Source organism: Chanodichthys erythropterus, chromosome 24, assembly GCF_024489055.1.
Source record: "Chanodichthys erythropterus isolate Z2021 chromosome 24, ASM2448905v1, whole genome shotgun sequence".
NCBI lineage: Eukaryota > Metazoa > Chordata > Actinopteri > Cypriniformes > Xenocyprididae > Chanodichthys > Chanodichthys erythropterus.
In genome coordinates this window covers 16,711,247-16,732,208 of record NC_090244.1, presented here as the reverse complement: position 1 = coordinate 16,732,208, position 20,962 = coordinate 16,711,247, and the positions used below count along the sequence as shown (strand labels likewise).

At 35.3% G+C, this 20,962-nt stretch overlaps 1 protein-coding gene across 1 annotated transcript; it reads left to right on the top strand.

The window, feature by feature from the left end:
• The first annotated feature begins 1,204 nt into the window (after positions 1-1,204).
• On the top strand, positions 1,205-19,157 carry il17rel (interleukin 17 receptor E-like). Its single transcript, XM_067379669.1, has 18 exons — positions 1,205-1,384; positions 2,167-2,194; positions 2,338-2,478; positions 4,179-4,285; positions 4,886-5,000; positions 5,144-5,188; positions 5,289-5,431; positions 5,520-5,591; positions 5,678-5,732; positions 8,702-8,862; positions 8,968-9,012; positions 9,551-9,608; positions 11,966-12,117; positions 12,428-12,493; positions 12,601-12,658; positions 18,282-18,404; positions 18,788-18,837; positions 19,025-19,157. Exons 1-18 carry the CDS (start codon positions 1,277-1,279, stop codon positions 19,031-19,033), a joined length of 1,536 nt encoding a protein of 511 aa, XP_067235770.1. The 5' UTR covers positions 1,205-1,276; the 3' UTR covers positions 19,034-19,157.
• The last annotated feature ends 1,805 nt before the right edge of the window (positions 19,158-20,962 follow it).

Below are 20,962 nucleotides of genomic sequence, written 5' to 3'. Positions count from 1 at the left end.
TAATATCTATCATATAAAATAATTTAATGAATAAGTAAATAATAATAATAATAATCCATTAAACATATATTATGATATTTTAGTAAGCGTTAATAATAAAAATATTATTAATAATAATAATAATAATAATAATAATGAACGTATAATGATATCTTAATAAGTGTCAATAATAATACTTATACAAAATAAAAAATCTATGTTAAATTTAAAATAATGATTATGATTTATTTTTTAGGATGGTCAACCAGAAATAATTTGAACAGGAACCAACAGTAACCCATTTGATCATCCCCTTGCACTATCTATTATATAAAATAATTTAATAAATAAGTAAATAATAATAACAATATTAGGCTACATTAAACACATAATATCTTAGTAATAATTAATAAACATATAATATCTTAGTGTCAATAATAATAATAATAAATCTGTATTCAAATTATTGTTTTTAAATAATTTTTTAGGATGGTCTGCTATTTATTATTTATTATTTGAATACACTCTTAGAAGAAAAGGTTCTATATAGAACCCCAAAGAACCTTTTTATCTAAGAGTGTAGGAAGCAACAGTAACCCATATGATCATCACATTGCACTAGCATATAGATAATTTAAAATAATTTAATCAACTACAACAACAATAATAATAATTATTATTATTAAAATGTTTCACATCTGTACAGATGATGTGCTGTAATCAAAACCAGCTGTATATTATGACTGTTTTGATCTAGTAATTGTGGTATTTTTGTGGGAAATCCTAAATGTCTAAATTCACGCTTGTTTCCGTGAGGCGTGTCTGCTGATGCTATTTGTCTCCATCTAGCGGCGAATACAGAACTGGATAGTTGTACAGTTTCCACAGAACGTTACTTTATTTCAGACACATAGGTCCATATCAGTAAAAAAAAAAAGTTATATATATATATATAGCGCTGTGAACTAGTAAATGCCACAGAGAGGGATGTTTATCTAGAGTTTTCATTGCTTTTATAGATATTTCTTTCTAAATTGGCATTATGATCGAATTAGCTATGTGTCGAGAGAGAGAGAGAGAGAGAGAGAGAGAGAGCGAGCTCTGAGTGATACACAGATGAGCAACTTTTGAAGCGGCGCTACTTTTTGCCTTCTAATTATTGTTTTTAGTGGGCGGGGGCAATTTCCTCTATTATGTCAATGCGAGTTTGATTTTCAAAGCATACTGTGACTACAAGTCATTCACAGCAACAAAGCAAGTTTGTACAGGAGCGTCTGCACGCCAACACTGACCAAACATGAAATGTCTTCAGCTTCTTCTTCTTCTGCCCCTCATCCTCCAGAACCACAAGGTCCACATGGACACAGTCGAGAGGAACCAGGACTGTGATTGGAGCTGTTCTGAGGTTTGTCAGTTACATGTTTATATTATATAATATAATAACGTGATTTAGATTTTTTTTTCTGTATCAATTTAGTGATTTATTTAGTTCTTCTTTTTTGTTTTACTTGATTTTACCTTGACATTATTTGAGTTGAGCATTGCTGCAGTAATAATTTGATTTTTAAAAATGTATTATCAATGTGCTGGAAGTATGTCTAGTCAGACAGAATAGTCTATCAGGATCAATTGCATATACTAATATTTAACAGAATTATGCCAGTGCTTATTTATAAGAACTATTGCTGTGTTATGACAGAAAAGAGTAATGGCAGGTTGAGTGGCATTTAATTATGAGTCATAAAAATATGATCTCATCTATAACAACAAAGCCTTCCGTGTTGTGTAATATAGCCTATTAAAAAAAAAACATTAGTCTCAGTCTTCTAGTATAGCAGACTTTGCGTCTGTAAGACTGATTCCCCAAAAAAACCTACTCCCACTCATCCAGGTCATCGGACAGTCAAAGTTAATATTCTTTTGAATATTGTAACTGGATATGAGGATATACTTGACTACACTCATTTGCCTGACAGCTGTGATATATTTGCTCTATCTAACCAGGAACTTCCTATAAGTGTAAGGAGTGAGTGGGAAACCCCTTGTTTTACTATCCTTACAGTATTTTCACATTTCCTGTTAAGTGTTAAAGCATTTTTGAAACCATAAATGGCAAAGTAGTTTGCATGATTATCACTCAGCGTAGTATTTTAAATAACGTCAAATCATTTTGATCTCTTCAAACAGGGTCTGCAGTGTAAATCCAGAGCTTACTGTGAGTATCTATCTATCTATCTATCTATCTATCTATCTATCTATCTATCTATCTATCTATCTATCTATCTATCTATCTATCTATCTATCTATCTATCTATCTATCTGTCTGTCTATCGCACTAACATATTCTATATCTTATAGCTCCACTGTCGGCGTTTCGCTGCAGAGATCAGCCTTTTAACAGCGCCGTGTTCAGTAATGTGACATTGTCTACTGTTTTGGCATGCGAGGAGAGGAAATGTTCACTCCAGCTCAGAATTGCAACCTCAGTTAATGTTACTGGTGTGTATGATTCATGTCACATTAATAATGCATGAATAAAATGCTTTTGATGTGGTACATGTTTTAAATGTAATAAATATAAAATTTATTAATCACTATATTTGTTGGCCAAAACAATGGTTTAAAGGATTAGTTCACTTTCAAATGAAAATCACCCTCAAGCCATCCTAGGTGTATCTGACTTTTTTCTTTCTGATGAACACAATTGGAAAAATATTAAGAAATATCCTGATGCATCCAAGCTTTATAAAGGCAGTGATAGGGTTCACGAGTATGAGCGGAAGAAAGCGCATCCATCATAAACATACTCCACACGGCTCCGGGAGGTTAATAAAAGCCTTCTGAGCAATAATAACTGACATGATCCATGATATCATGATATTTTTAGTGTTATTTGTAAATTGTCTTTCTAAATGTTTCATTAGCATGTTGCTAATGTACTGTTAAATGTGGTTAAAGTTACCATCGTTTCTTACTGTATTCACGGAGACAAGAGCCGTCGTTATTTTCATTATTAAACACTTGCAGTCTGTATAATTCATAAACACAACTTCATTCTTTATAAATCTCTCCAACAGTGTGTAATGTTAGCTTTAGCCACGGAGCACAGCTTCAAATTCATTCAGAATCAATGTAAACATCCAAATAAATACCATACTTACGCGATTAGACATGTTGCATGATGAACACTTTGTAAAGAACAATTTTGAGGGTTATATTAGCTGTGTGAACTTTGTTTATGCTGTTTAAGGCAAGCGTGAGCTCCGTGGGCGGGGAGCGTGAGGAATTAAAGGGGCCGCAGCCTGAATTGGTGCATAGTTAATGATGCCCCAAAATAGGCAGTTAAAAAAATGTATAAAAAAAAAATCTTTGGGGTATTTTGCGTTGAAATTTCACAGACACATTCAGGGGACACCTTAGACTTATATTACATCTTGTAAAAAAACGTTCGATGGCACCTTTAAATATGGATATTTTCTTACACAAATGCATCACCTTTAATAACCCCTCAGAGCTGTGTGGAGTACGTTTAAGATGGATGGATGCACTTTCTTCAGCTTCAAACGCATCAGGATATTTATTAATATAACTCAGATTGTGTTCATCAGAAAGAAGAAAGTCATATACACCTAGGATGGCTTGAGGGTGAGTAAAGCTTGAAATTTTCATTTGAAAGTGAACTAATACCTTAATATTTCTTTAAGATATACCTTTTTTTGACGATATTTTTATATTTTGAATTTTTGTATTTGTATGTTTCACAAACTGTTTCATAATTGTTTGACTGATTCATTTTAGCTGAAATTTAGCATTGTGACAACTTACTCCAAAATGTTCAATGAAGTGTTCTGCTGAAAAAGTTTGCTGTGTAATTACTTAGGCCGAATAAGTCATGCCTACATCACTGCATTAAAAACAAAAACTGTGGTAACTCATTGACACAGCAGTGCCTCTTAGCACAACTCCATCTTTTAAAAACAAATTCTCTCACAAAAATTAGTTATTAATTAAATACCTTATAATCTAAAAGGTCTAACATTAACTAACCACAAAATGCCTTAATAGTTACTACCTTGTTGATGTATCCTCAAATGTTAATTGAAGGAAAAACTGCAAAATGATGTCAGCACTTTGCATCACTTAAAAAGGATGAAAATGAAAAAAATAAGGTTCTTGTAAAGTTTTGACCTGTTTTCCAGGTGATATCCGTGGAGTTTTAGTGTGTGCCGATTCTGCAGGGATGATAGGACATTGCCAGATGTATACCTTTGGCAGAGTTGGCAGAGAAAACGCCACAGGAAAACGGGTACACAAGGGATTCACCCAAAAATGAAAATTTTGGCATCATTTACTCACCCTCAAACCTGTATGAGTCTCTTTCTTCTGTTGAACACAAAAGAAGATATTTTGAAGAATGTTAGTTGACTGCACCCTTTGACTTCCATAGTATTTTTTTTCCTACTATGGAAGTCATTGGGTGCCGTCAACTGTCTGGTTACTAACATTCTTCAAAATATACAGTAAAATACCCTCTCTAAATAGTGTTAAAGTAACACTGAAACAGAGTTAAAGTTAATGAGATAATTAAGCAATTAATAAGGATGTTCTTGTGTTTCTCTTTTCTTTAGTGATACTGCTTGTTAACAGCAGGTGTTCATCACTAATGCACAATCATCACTTAATTAATTGCTTAATTATCTCATTACTTTAACTGTGCTTCAGTGTTATTTTAACACTATTTAGAGAGGGACCATATGTACTCTGAGCAGAGTTGATTTAACTCTGGAGATTTCAACAGAAGAAAGAAACTCACATCTAGCATAACAACTGAGCATTTTATCAATGCCATAGATCTGTCAATCTCCTACCTTGATCTCAGATATTGTATATCTGTTTATACTTCTAGGTTGATGTGCAGTTTAAGTGTGTTCCTGTTAGACCTGGACAGCATATGTTCGTGACTCTCAAAACGATTCCCAACTACTGTAAGGCCATGTGGTCACAAAGACACCTTGTTCCCGGTATCAGTATTGTTTGTTTATGTTTCTACCCAGCTGTACTTCCTCCTTATTTTGCAGTCTATATATAATCAGCAGTCTATATATAATGTAGCCACACATGACCTGAATAACATTATCTATTGCCCTTTGCTTTTTATTGACAGAATGCCGTCATGAAGGTATCAGAGACACAATTGCAGAGTGCATCAGTAAGTTTCATTATTATGACGTCAATACATTGATAGATATAGATGGATAGATAGATACGTCAGTATGTAAAACCTCAACTGTTTTGTTATTTTGTTGTAGCTGGGAAACTAGCATACACTGTAGATAAAGACAGGAATACATTAACAGTGAAAGTGAATGATGCTCCTGAGGACACAGATTACAATCTCCGGCTCTGTCGTAAACGCAGTGTTATTTGTGCAGGGGAAGGGCCACACAGAACGGTAAGAAGAGCTAGCATACTTCCCCTCTGAAGTTCTTTGAAGACTTTTACATTGACATTTTACCCTTGTGTTTTGCACTGTGTTTCAGATAAAATCACAGCATCTACAGAGAAGCGTAACGCTTCAGTATTCCAAAGCTTTACCCTGTTTGTGCATTGAGGTGTGAAAGCTTTATTTATGTTCTGAATGTGCAAAATCGGACTGTTAGAGAAGGAATTGTTGATTTCCAATGTCTTTTTTTTTCAGGGTTGGCCTGTTAAAGTAGATGCTCGAAGAGTTCAAGTGTGTCCATTCAAAAACAGTGAGTAAAATTTACAATATTCAAAACAGAGGTAATTTAATTTTTCATTTTACACCATAAAAAATGGTGTAAAATGAAAACACACAAATTAAAAAAAAAAAAAAAAAAAAAAATCCTGCATTGACTTGTTTATTTGCACTTGGTTCTGTTTATATCTGTTTCAGATTTTATATACTAGTTGGCACTTGCTCGTATTTGTAAAGGGAGTATGTGTATCTAAAGCACTTAAATAGATAGTTCACCATCATTTCCTCACCCTCATTTCATTTCAAACCTGTAGCAGTTTCTTTATTCTGTGGAAAACAAATGAAGACAATTTGAAGAATGTTTTCGTCCTTACAATGAAAGTCAATGTGTTCCAAAAAACTCTTTCAAACTATCTCTCTAATTGGGAATGAGGAATCATGTGGGTCATTGTCTTTTTATAGTATTATTAACATAAATTGAAGGGTGCAGATACAAATACACAAATGATCTTTAAGAAAAGTCTTTTCCTTACACTACTGTAAAGTGATCTTACAGTAGATGAAAAGCAATAGAAAAGTTCCAAAGAATTGAATATTAACTTGGTACGCAACAAAATACATTAATCCATCAGTAAAATAAATAAAATCAGCATCCTCTGAACTACATTTTGGCAATGACTATATTTACAGTACTATAGCAGTTAATTCATCCTTTGACAAAAGACTTTGTCCACCTCCCTTGGCAGTCGCCTCTTAGTTCTGAAAAAATACAGTACATGTAAAGGCCTGGGTATACATCATTCTTCATCTTGAGCACAGTTGAAGTATACTTTGGGCTTAAGTAGTACTTTTCTACAAATCAATTTGACAGTTACGAGTTTGAGGGTGTAGAACGTGCTACAGTATTTACTGAACACAAGAGCAGTGAAAGTTCTCTTATCTAAAGTACTGTAATTATACCGTAGTAGTATAAAAACCCTTTATAACACAGTTAGTTCCTGTCCTTGATTCTGATTGGTAAATAGCTGTGTTTTATTCACAATAACGGAACCCAACGGTTCTGTGTATCACTCCACAACACCCTTAGCAACAGATTTAGCATTTTCCTTCAGGTCAGTCCCATGTTCATAATAAAAATTCTGTTTAAATGTCTTGTGTATTATCTTGTCCTTTTAACATTTAAGGGGTTTTCCCGTGACTGACAGCACTAGTCAAAGCATTTGTTAGTTGCGTCTGGTTGCGTCTTATTCCGTTTTTTTTCAATATAAAAGTTTTCGGTACTGACTGACACACTCATAAAGACTATCTTTGTCGCCATCTAATGGTGTAATAATGTAACTTCTGTTGCTGTTCACGGTCATGGACCATTTTTTTCCGGCGGAAGGAAGGCTTTTTGAAAAACTGTAATTCATGAAAGTTGCATTGATACATATTTCTGGCTTTAATATTTGTATTGTGTGGTAACCGTATTATAAAAGCAATAAGGTACTCGAGGCTAGTGCTGTATCGTGAATAAATCACGGTTGAAAGGGTTGCAAGCACTCCGCTTCATGCAACTTTCATGAAGTAAACTTTTTCAAAAAGCCTTCCTTTGCCACCAGACGGTCTTTGCCACCATCTAATGGAGTGAAAATATAACTTCTGTTTAGGGCTGCACAACGATTAATCACAATTAATCATTTGCAAAATAAAAGTCTGTGTTTACGTAATAAATGTGTGTGTTCTGTGTATAATAATAATGTATATATAAATACACACACATACATATGTATATTTAAAATATATATATATTTATATATAAAATATTTATATTTATATAATATAAAATATATTCACAATTACGCAAACACAGACTTTTATTTTGCAAACAATTAATCACGATTAATCGTTGTGCAGCCCTACTTCTGTTGCTGTTCACGGTCATGGACTATTTTTTCCGGTGGAAGGAAGGCTTTTTTAAAAAGTTTACTTCATGAAAGTTGCATTGATACATATTTCTGGCTTTAATATTTGTTTTGTGTGGTAACCGTTTTATAAAAGCAATAAGGTACTCGAGGCTAGTGCTGTAATAAGTCATGACTGAAAGCGTTCCAGGCACTCCGCTTCATGCTGTACCTTATTGCTTACTTAGGCCAGCTTCTCTTATGGTCATTCCATGCACAAGAAGATGATGAACTACACTCAAACAATGCTGGGTTGAAAACAACCCAAGTTGGGTTGAAAATGGACAAACCAAGCGATTAGGTTGTTTTAACCCAATGAATGGGTTATTTTTAACCCAGCGATTGGCTTATATGTTTGCCCAACCTGCTGGGTAAAAAGAACCCATTCATTGTCCATTTTCAACCCAACTTGGGTTGTTTTTAACCCAGCATTTTTTAGAGTGTAGTAGAGTGCTTCGTATGTTCTTTGAGTCCCTGCCATTTATTTTTCTTTTCATCTCCTCTTCCTCTTCCTCTCCATACCTCGTTTTTCAACTTCTTCCACCAGTGTTATGGGCCGTTCACATAAAACGTGTTTTTACATTCCTCTGCGCAACTTTTCCATTGTTTTTCTTTGTAAACACTCTGGATGGGCGTGTTTGATTGTTGCGCTCTTTTGCAGAGTCTCTAGACTATAATCACCTGTGGCCCTATTATATTAACTTCAGCACTTTTTAATTAGTCTGTCACCAGTTTTGCTTCACAATTTTCACTCATAGATAAATGTGTTACTTGTGTTTACGTTGTGATGCTTGAGTTAATTACATGTGTCTGTACTCAGTCTTCTGAATGAGAACATGTTTAAACCTGAGCAGAATTGGGGCATTTTATGTTAAGTTTGGCATAAACTTGAATGTTAAGATGAACTGAATGAACTGAATGAATGGTTTGGGTTTCAGGTATAGGGCGTTAGCAATCAAGAAAACTGTAAATCATTATGGACAAAAGAGACTGCCTCGTAAATCATAATTTTGAATATTATATTTGGGATTTTAAAACTCAAATTTTTCTTCTGTAACAGATTTAGAAGAACTGTGGTCTGGGATAACCTATGACCTCAATAAGGAGGAGCTTATATGGGAGCCACTGTGTCCTGTCAAAGTCTCAGTTTCTCTATGCCATATAGATGGAGGAAAAGGCTGCCGAGACCTCGGAGATGTTTTTCATTCAGAGGGGCAAAAAGTATATTCTCTTCCCCGTCATCCTTTGTTCCATTTTATTACATCTGCAGTTACAGCTGCTGATTGTCAGGGACCCTTTCATCATTTCTTACTGCTTTTACCTCAGGTGATATTCTCTTCTGTGGATCCACACCCTACGCTTTGCACGAAGGTATAATGTTTTTATTGCTTATCTTCTTTCATCCTGAAATGAAAATTATGTCATCATTTACTCACCCTCGTGATCCTGAACGTATGATTTTTATTCTTCTGTGGAACACATGTAGCAGAATGTCCCTGCTGCTCTATAACATACAATGAAAGTGGATGGGGACTAGAGCTGTCATGTTACAAAAATGACAAAAAGCACCATAAAAGCATTATAAAAGTTGTCCATATGACTGCTGTGCTATATTCATATCATTCTTGCACTATATTACAATTAGCTTTAAAGATTATGGTCATCTTATTCATAGCTATCTAAGCTACATAGCTATAAGTTTTCTGTGAATTTCAATGAAAAACAACAAAAATTATATTATGGTCTGTTCCTAAAAACAAAACTATCAAATTACTTCAAACGACTTGGAATTTAGCCTACCACATGAGTTGTTTAGACATGAAGACAGAATTTTCATTTTTTGGGTGAACTGTTCCTTTGAAGATGTTTGGGTTGAGTCAGAATTCACAGTTTCTTCTTTCTTTTATAGTTTACCACTGAAGCAGGGACATGGATTAAATGTCCTTTCACCAAAGGGAATTTCTCAGGTATACCAAGCACTACCACAGCTGACAAAAGTATGTTCTTAGAATGTTTTGCTAACGTTCCCATTTAGTTAACATCCAATACGTCATTTTTTAAAAAAAACGTTAAATCATTTTCTTGGTTATGCGAACATGCAAACATTAAATTTTAGCATTTTGCAAACATTTTGGGAACGTTACTTTTGAATGTTCTCTGAATGTTCTGAAACAAGAAGTCATCTTTTTTTTTTTTTTTTAAATATTAGATCCAAACAAAATGTGTTGAAAATGTTCCATAATGTTCTTTTATCGTTACTGGAAAATGTTTCCTCATAGGGCCCTATGCATGGCGCAGGTGCACTTAGGGCGTGTCCGAATCCTCTTCTGCTAGTTTAACCACAGAAAAAATGGTCTTTTGCTAATTTAAAGACAAATAAAATAGTTTAATGCTTCTCCAGAGAGGAATCCTTTTATTTTTAATATTAAAAAATGTTGTGAACCCGTCTATAGGTGCATATTACTAATGCGTCCTTTAAATAACAAAAAAAAAATACTGCGCCATTGACTTTAGACCAGGACTGTGTCCGAAATCGCCCCCATACCTTTAAAAAGGGCACTATTTGAGGGGACAGCCATTTGTAGTGGTGTCCAAAACCATAGTGAACATTAACGAGTGCACTCATTCAATCCCAAAATGCACCGCAGTAAAGAGTTTACAACTGATGTACACTCAATGGCTAGGGAATACCCATAATGCATTGTGAGAGTCGCGCCGCACACCGAATTAATTCCCACATCTGAACTAAAGATGCCGTCCGCAGCTGAATCTTCCATCTATCAACTTCCCAATGTGGCAACAGCGTAATATATATATAAATTCTTTTTTACTTAATTATTAAATTGTTTAATTAAAGGAACACTCCACTTTTTTAAAAAATAGGCTCATTTTCCAACTCCCCTAGAGTTATACAGTTGAGTTTTACCGTTTTCTAATCCATTCAGCTGATCTCCGGGTCTGGCGGTACCACTTTTAGCATAGCTTAACATAGTTCATTGAATCTGATTAGACCGTTAGCATCTCGCTCAAAAATTACCAAATAGTTTCGATATTTTTCTTATTTAAAACTTGACTCTTCTGTAGTTACATCATGTACTAAGACCGACGGAAAATGAAAAGATGCGATTTTCTAGGCCGATATGGCTAGGAACTATATTCTCATTCCAGCGTAATAATCAAGGAACCATGGGTGCAGCAGGTGCAATGATATGAAAACGGTAAAACTCAACTGTTTAACTCTAGGGGAGTTGGAAAATGAGCCTATTTTCAAAAAAAGTGGAGTGTTCCTTTTAAGGTTTATACATGCTAGCTTTCATGACAATTTTTTTCATTACTATTGGAGCTGCCAGTTTGCCAAGATCAAATGATTATTAAACAGCAAGCACAAACCATGCAAAAGCGACAGCCCTTCTGGCGCACTCGCTGTCCAAATTCACTCACTCATTCCTTCAAGTGGACTATATTAGTGGACTAATGTAGGGAATAGTGAATGAGGGTTATAGGGTTGATTTCGAACACAGAACAGGTTTTGGTCCACTTCCAAACGAACTCTGGTGCGGTTCGAATGATATATGAACGCAACACGGACCAAAGACATGTAACCGAACCAAAAACAGGAAGACGATACCCTAAAAAGGACAGAATCCTCACGCATGTCGGTTTTTCTCGTCATAGATGCGAGTTTGCCCATCACAGGCATCAGACGCGCGTCTCCATGCAGCAGATCATTTGTGTGTGTGACAGATGGATTCCCGCCGCTGTTTTGACTACTTTACACATTTTATAAGCTCTTCACGAGTTCCCAGCTGGCCAAAATACCATCACATGCAGGTTACGCACCGCTGCACACACAACGAGCACATTTACCTCAGAAAACAGCACTGTTTAGGACGTTCGGTAAGTTCCGTCTCAAAATAGGCAATGCGTCATAAAATCCGACCCTTCACGTTGTGAATGTATCCCTATGCCTGAAAGTTCGGTATATTTTGGTTTGGTGATAAAATCGCCAATCTGAACGCTAACCGGACCAGGACTAAATGTTTTTTTTTTTCTTCTTTGATCCGGACCAAATGAACCAAACAAACCGAACTACAAGTGTGAACGCACCCTTACACAATGTGGTGCTGGACATGAAAATGATAGTTGTGTCGGCTGAAACTAGCAAAAAACACTTGTAACATTGCGCCAGATGTACGATAGGGCCCATAACGTTGAGAGAACGTACTGAGAACTTTCCCTGATATCTGTGACACCTTTAACAAGCAGTTTGTTTATGTTACACACTGTATGAGGGCTAAATGACTTTAATGTTTTATCTGACAAGTCTGGACAGCAAAGATGACATCCAAAAATGGTCAGCAGTGGGCAGAGATATCAACATGGGTCAAAGCCAACTTCTCAGTTTCAGTCTGTGAGATGAAACCGTCCTCTCAGTGCAAACAAATCAAGGGGAACAAGTCCCAAACTCTTTCTGTGGTAAGGAAACATTAGCAGGATTATCAGCATGTAGGATCAGTTCTAATAATTTGAGAGCAAATGTACATGATGTAATGCAGATGTTTTCTTTTTCATCATTTTGTTTTTCGGTACTCTCCTATTCATCTTAGTAAACCATGCCTCAAGGCTTCCATTGAAGGCTATTGCCCTTGTCAAAGTAAAACTTTTCACCTGGTTTGTACCTGATGACATGAGAAAGAAAAGGGTCTGTTCTAAGGAAAACTCGTAGCACAAGGGCAGTCTTGTTTAAGCTTGTTTGATGTCACGGCAGTTCTTATTTGTTTTCTAGGACAAAATGGAGCGCACAGTTTTCAACTTGTCTAAAAATGCATGTGAAGTGTGTGTTTGCATCCAGGTAAGGCTAAACAAGGAGATTAACAGTGTTGACAGAACTTGTTGGATTTATGTCATCTATAATTTATTTATATTAATTAATTTATTTCCTGTTTCCCTTTTTTAAAGGTCCAGAGGGTAGATGTGCACTTTTCAGTCCCTGTTCTTCAGTGCGACTTGCAGTGTTGTAAGTCATATAGCCTATAATGGTGATGAAGCGCCTAGGCGGTGTTGGGGAAGCCACTTTAAAGATCTAGCTAAGCAACAAAATACAACTACATATAATGTCAATAGTTCAACTACAGGCAAGCTAATCTTTTTTTAAAAAAAAAAGTTACATGTAACATGACATTCAAAAAAAAAATGAAATTGTGCGCACGATTTACTAATTCGTTCCCTCGATTTACTACATCACATGCATGATTTACTATTTTGTTCCCTCTATTTATAAATCATGCACATAAACGAACTAGTAAATCGTGCACACGATTTAGCCTACTATTTTTTTCCTGCATGTCATGTCCGGGACATTACAAAAAGAGAAAAAAAAAACTATTCTCATGCCAATGAATATTTGAGTTTGTTGTAGTGGTGGGCGATATGTCAAAACTCTTATGTCATGATTTGATACATTTTATTTCACGATACCAATATATATCACAGTAGCCTATAGTTATTTTTGCTTTAAATAAGGTTTTTATAATATCAACATTTTTGATACCATTGAAATTTATAATTCTTATTACCATATATCATTTAAAAAACTAATACTAGCCTTAAACTCTCAAGCTTACTGAAGACAATTAAACAGTGATAAAGAAAGAGCAAAGAAAGCATACTACATTAGAACAAAGACAAATTAAACAGACTTACCTGAAAAACTTAAAGCACTAGAAATACTACATGAAATTTATAAAGTAATCAAATGTATAACAAATACTGCATAGACCTTACTGTGTAAATATACATTAATTCTTATTAAAGTTACAAAAGTGATTCAGTCAAGAGCTGTGAGCAATTTTCTCTCTTGTTGTTGTTTGATTCGCATTAATGACAGCAGGTAAATTTGGATGCTGTCACTTTAAGACCAACTGCATGGTCCCATATATAGAGTACCTCAGGGATGACGTGTTTTTGTAGGCCAACCCGGAAGTTAGTGGCGCACGGGTTCCCTCGATCGAAAGCCTATGCGTTTTTCCCATAGACTGTTGGAAAATCACAGAAAATAAGCTCTGTGTTTAACAAAGGGTTATGACACTTACACGTTTTGTCTATCAAGATTATCTTTACAAGTTAACACAACATTTATACATTTTGAAGCCTAAATAAAGTCGTCAGATATAAAAGGCTAACAGTAGGCTATAAACGGACTACAGCACACCATGGTCGCGGATCAACGCAACCACCACCAAGCTTCCTCAAACTGTATTTAGAAAACAACGTTATTTATAAACATGCTCGCTGATTATGATCTGCGCTGTGTATTAATACTTAACCACTTTTTCATGAGAAATGCTGTCCGAATGTCATGTTTGTCATGATGACGTCTAAAGTCCCCGCTAAAGGAAGTAGTCCCTTTTAGCAACTTGTTTGCAACCGCCGTTTTTAAGACACAATAAAGGTTTAAAAAATCACAAGTGGGTTATAACTGGTGTGTTTTATGTCATAGATCAAACGTGAAAATATTGAGAGGCTTTGTTAACCACAGACCTTATTTCAGGCGATTTAGCAAAAACCCATAGACTTCAAGGCGATGGAACCGGAAGTCCTTAAATGTTAACTCGCTTCCGGGTTTTGCCTACAAAAACACATCATCTCTGAGGTACTCTATTTTTGCGTTCTTTCTCAATTTCTCAGTTCTTTCTCAAATCTTCACATTGACTTAAGACATAAATTTACTTGCAAATACATGTCAGTTTGACACATAGGTATGTATATTTAACCGTTCAAGCCCAATTAGACGGCAAAAAGCAGTAAATTCAGTTCTTGTGCTTTATGAGCAGGAGCTTCAAGTCGCATGTCTCTCAGACTGCGCTGAAAAAACAGAAAGCGTACGCATATTGTGAAAGTTGTCTTTTGATGCTAATTGAGCTTCAACGGTTTAATATCAACTGTTTTTAAACCGCAGTTTAATTTGTCTAAAATTAAAAATTGAATTTACCTCGGCATAGTTGAATAACAAGAGTTCAGTACATGGAAATGACATACAGTGAGTCTCAAACTCCATTGTTTCCTCCTTCTTATATAAATCTAATTTGTTTAAAAGACCTCTGAAGAACAGGCGAATCTCAACATAACACCGACTGTTATGTAACAGTCGGGATCATTAATATGTACGCCCCCAATATTTGCAAATGCCAGCCCATGATCAAGGCATTACACAAGCCAGTATTAATGTCTGGATCTGTGCACAGCTGAAATGGCAGATGGAGCAATAATAACTGACATGATCCATGATATCATGATATTTTTAGTGATATTTGTAAATTGTCTTTCTAAATGTTTCGTTAGCATGTTGCTAATGTACTGTTAAATGTGGTTAAAGTTACCATCATTTCTTACTGTATTCACAGAGACAAGAGCCATTGCTATTTTCATTTTTAAACACTTGCAGTCTGTATAATTCATAAACACAACTTCATTCTTTATAAATCTCTCCAACAGTGTGTAATGTTAGCTTTAGCCACAGAGCACTATCAAACTCATTCAGAATCAAATGTAAACATACAAATAAATACTATACTTACGCGATTAGACATGCTGCATGACGAACACTTTGTAAAGATCCATTTTGAGGGTTATATTAGCTGTGTGAACGTTATGCTGTTTATGCTGTTTAAGGCAAGCGTGAGCTCCGTGGGCGGGGACCATGAGGTATTAAAGGGGCCGCAGCCTCAATCGGTGCATATTTAATGATGCCCCAAAATAGGCAGTTAAAAAAATTAATAAAAAAAAAATCTATGGGGTATTTTGAGCTGAAACTTCACAGACACATTCAGGGGACACCTTAGACTTATATTACATCTTGTAAAAAAACGTTTGATGGCACCTTTAAAAACACGTGAAAACAATGTGCTTTCGTGACCACACAGCACAGCAACGTCACGTGAGCGTAACCGGGATACAGAGGGTAGTCCAAAATCTCTACCGGTTAATCATGTCTACTGGTATATCGCCCATCCCTAGTTCGTTGTGTCACCTGTATTTGCCTGTATATGTGTAGCATTTACAGCTACTCATACTTTTAAGAAGTTCAACTACAGTCAAGCTAACCTTCAATAGTGGTAGCTGCTATAAAGCTAACAAAAATGTAGCTAAATTGCGGGTATTAAAACAATTTTGTTAAAAATATGACAATGTAGCAATTTGTAGTGTAGCTTCTTACTGGAAAAGTGAAACAATCTTGATAGCTAAATTATTGTCATGCTAATGAACATGTATAAGTAGCATCACAAACCACTGTGCACTAAAGCTAATCTTTTAAAAAATAGTTATGTTTGTGATGGAGCTGCTGTCAGATGCAATATAGCTGATTGTTTTATCTTCCAACAAAAGTTTCTTTGCAAACTCTCCATTGCACTGTGCCTCGTTTACAAAACAATCTGCAGTCAATTCTCCGAACAAACATATAATCCTCCAACACGATCAGCACCATTGCAAAAATAAAGCATCCACTTGTTCCTGATGCAATGATATATAACCCAGGTGAAAAAAGTACACTTCCAAAATTGCTCTATTTTCGTGCACTAATTTTGTACTTAATATACTAAAAATTCTTCTTTAGAAGAATGTTTTTAAAATCTCTGTATTTAAAACATTTATTTAGATACCACTTGGGTTCAAATGTACTATAAGTGGTATCTAAATACATTTTTTTAAATACAGAGATAGTATATTAAAAGCACATTTTAGTTTATATTCATGGTGTCTCAAAATAGCACAGTTGAGTACACTTAGATGTTCTTAAGATTATCTTAAGAAGTACTAAAGAAGATTTTTAGTATATTAAGTACAAAATTAGTGCACGAAAATAGAGCACTTGAAGTACATTATAGAAGTGTACTTTTTTTAACCTGGGTATTTTTTGATGTCTTGCTCTGGAGGCAGTCATATGCAAATGTATTTGCCCGTGTGATGTCAAAGATCCCACAAAATCAAAATAAGCTATTTTTGGATCCTGATTGAATAAATGCTTTGTTTATAATGTGGAGGACGCTTTAAAAGATGTTTTACAAAGACTTCTTATATGTCCAAAGGTCAAGACAAATTTGATTTCTCATTTCTCTTTAAAGGTGCAGTGTGTAAATTTTAGGAGGATCTATTGACAGAAATGCAATAAAATATACATAACTATGTTTTCAGTGGCGTATTACATAATGAACCGTTATGTTTTATAACTTTAGAACGAGCCATTTCTATTTACATACACCACGGATCCCCTTACATATTAAAGGATTAGTCCACTTTTAAATAAACTTTTCCCACTATCTACTATAAGGAAATTATTCTCCTTATAGTAGACTTCAATGGGCACCAAACAGTTGAAGGTCAAAAAAGTTTCACTGCAGCTTCAAATTATTCTACACGATCCCAGAGGAGAAATAAGGGTCTTATCTAGTGAAACCAGCACTCATTTTCTGAAAAAAATTTAAAATTATATGAGTTTTAACCATAAATGTTCATCTTGAACTAGCTCTCTTCTTCTTCTCCTCTATTAGAATTCCAGCAGTGTAGATGCTGTTAACAGTATTACTGCCCTCCACAGGCCAAAGTTTTGAACTAATTTTTATATGCAATATGCTAGTTCAATAGTATATAACAATTAGTTCAAACTTTGGCCTGTGGAGGGCAGTAATGCACTTAGCAGTGTCTACACTGCTGGAATTATAATAGAGAAGAAGAAGAAGAGAGCTAGTTCAAGATGGGCATTTATGGCTAAAAATTTTTTCAGAAAATGAGTGATGGTTTCACTAGATAAGACCCTTATTTCTCATCTGGGATCGTGTAGAACAATTTGAAGCTGCAATGAAACTAATTTTGACCTTCAACTGTTTGGTGCCCATTCAAGTCTACTATAAGGAGAAAAATCCTGGAATGTTTTCATCAAAAACTTTAATTTCTTTTCGACTGAAGAAAGAAAGACATGGACATCTTGGATGACATGGGGGTGAGTAAATTATCAGGAAAAGTTTATTTAAAAATGGACTAATCCTTTAAGTCGCCATTTTGCGCCAGCATGTTTCTACAGTAGCCCTAAAAGGACAAATTGCTCTACAGAGCACATTTCATCACTATGTTGTTGTTCTTCTTCTTTGTTGGTGTTTTTAGTGGCAGCATGCATTGTCACTACGTTGAATACGCCTGTAGGAGAAGAAGCAGTAGTAATACTAGTAGTAGTTGTGTGGATTTATTAGAATTTATTAGGTTTATTAGAATCAGAGAATGTTCTATGTAAAAAGAAACCTTATTGCTTGCCTGGCTACTCTCTTCTGTCTCAGATGATGACATATTTGCCCTGTGTCGGCCACCGTAGCTTCTCTATGTGCTTTGAAAGGGAGGGGTGAGCAGTGGACTGAGCAATTCGCAACCTCACCACTAGAAGCCGCTAAAATTTACACACTGCACCTTTAAAAAATAGTTCCATGTAGCTATGTAGGAATTTGCAATGTAGCTTTTCACTAGACATTATTTTGAAAATAGCTAGTGTCATGCTAATGAAAATTTAGTAAGTGGTGTCACTGATAGTAGTGATATGTTTAAATTTTATGTTTCAAAGCTATTAAGGATATGCATTTTTTTTTTAATCACAGTAAATTGGTGCCGTGACCCGGAGAGAAGTCAAGTTCAGGACATTGAAAAGATCTTACTGCCTGCTGTCATTTTTCTGACAGTGATCCTTGCAGCTGCCTTGTTTAGTAGATTGACAATCAAAGGTAAACTGACAGTGCTTTGACACACCTGTTGCCGCTGGCATGAAGGAAATGTTGATGTTGTTGTTGGTAACCGTACGCACTGGGTTTGAGATAAAGAATCTGCAACAGAACAGCACATTCTTATTTAACGACCCTTTCCATTGAAATTAAGAGTAATAAATTAAAAGCAAACAAATGATAGACTGAAGGCTTCAACACAAGTCAAATAATAGTAGACCTACCAGTTTCAAACCTGCATACGCTTTAGAAATGATTTGGGTGTGGATGTGTTGCAAAAGATGAAAATCTTTGATATACTGGTTGCTAGATTCCAGTTGCTAAACAGATTTTCCTGGAAATATCTTGTGGTTTATTTTGATTTCTGTTTGTTTCTGGTTGTATAGATGGGGATGAGAAGAAAAAAGCGTGGATGAAACTCTCATGTCAGGAAACGGTAGGTTAACAAAGAATGATGGATATCATATGAATGCTATTTTACTATCTATGATTACAATCTATGATTCATGACATCCCTGGCACGATCAGGCACGAGCCACGACACACGGACAATATTTACATATGAAATCCTTTTACCTACTGAGTAACTTGTCTTGTAACATGTCTTATGTTCCTTTTAACAGAATCAGTGATGCATTTCTGCGCAGCAAGTGAGGATGTGGATTGTGGGACAGTTCTCAATAAAGCATACATGTCTTAAAGGATTAGTTCACTTTCAAATTAAAATTTCCTGATAATTTATTCACCCCCCATGTCACCGAAGATGTCCATGTCCTTCTTTCTTCAATCGAAAAGAAATGAAGGCTTTTGATGTAAACATTCCACTATAATATTCTCCTTATAGTGGACTTCAATGGCCTCCAAACTGTTGAAGGTCAAAATTACAGTTTCATTGCAGCTTCAAAGGGCTTTAAATGATACCAGACGAGGAATGAGGGTCTTATCTAGCAAAACTATCACTCATTTTCTAAAAAAAAAAAAAAATATATATATATATATATATATATATATATATATATATATATATATATATATATATATATATATATATATATATGTTTTAACCATAAATGCTCATCTTGAAGTAGCTCTCTTCTTCTTTTTTATTAGAATTCCGGCAGTGTAGACACTGCTAAGTGTATTACTGCCCTCCGCAGGTCAAAGTTTGAACTAATTGTTATATACTTGCACAAGCATATTGTATATGACAATTTAGTTCAAACTTTGACCTGTGGAGGGCAGTAATACACTTAGCAATGTCTACACTGCCGGAATTCTAATAAAAAAGAAGAAGAGAGCTAGTTCAAGATGAGCATTTATGGTTAAATGTATAGATTTTTTTTTTTTTTTTTTAGAAATTGAGTGATGGGTTCTCTAGATAAGATCCTTATTCCTCATCTGGGATCGTGTAGAACGTTTTGAAGCTGCAGTGAAACTGTAATTTTGACCTTCAACCGTTCAACCGCTCCATTAAAGTCCACTTTAAGGAGACTAATCCTGAAATGTTTTCATCAAAAACCTTAATTTCTTTTTGTCTGAAGAAAGAAAGACATGAACATCTTGGATAACATGGGGGTGAGTAAATTATCAGGAAATGTTCATTTGAAAGTGAACTAATCCTTTAAAATTAGTTTTTTTACTGTAAGGACTGAAACTTTAGCATAATTTGCATATCTTGTCAGAAGCACATATGAAAGTTGTAACATCTGAGTTATGTATTTAAATACATTTGTTCTGTTTTCAATAATGCAAAAGCTGCTTTTAGAAGTTATAACACAATGTATTAGAATGCCAAAAAAAAAACTTTCTATGAAAAATGTATATAAGACCAATATTGAGTGACACTAATTGTGTCCTGTTGGATTTCCTGCTTTGCATAATCAAATGTTTGCTACCACTTTTGTACAGCAGAGGGCAGTGTCGCTCAGAAATGAATGTACGTGTCAGCATTGTAAATGAGTTTTTGCTTCTCATGTTGATATTTCTCTCACGTAATTCTTGTAAGTAGGTCACAAATGTGTGGTCAGCTTATAGACACTTGTGTAACCCTGTATGTCGCTTCATTGCCACAGAAACTTTTGTGACTGCATGTGTTCCTGTGTCGCCTGTGTCGTCGTCTGTTTATAAATGACACACTTTCCTCTGATCCTGAGGATGCAGAGATACTGGATTACATTCTTGGATGGTGTGGCTCTGTGCCGATGGGAGGGGCCGGGTGGAATCAGCTCTGGGGTTTGCTGATGAAAACATTCCTAAAGGATAGAGTAGAGCCCAAACAATAGAGTTCAATCACAGATATAGGGCAAATCCAGTTTTGGTGAGATGCCACCATCGTCCATCTCAGTGATTCTATTTTTTTTATGAGCATAAATGGGCCCTAGAGTTCACTGAGTTTAGCTCACTGCGTGGTATGTGGGTGCTAACGCTAGGGAGTTTTGACTGGTGTAAACACTGTAAAACAAACCCATGTGAAAATTGTTGGCCCCAATGACCTCATCTCTGCCTCTAGACTCCACCTGCTGTCTGCGAGTCTTCAGCTGGGAGTGAAGCATTTTGATACT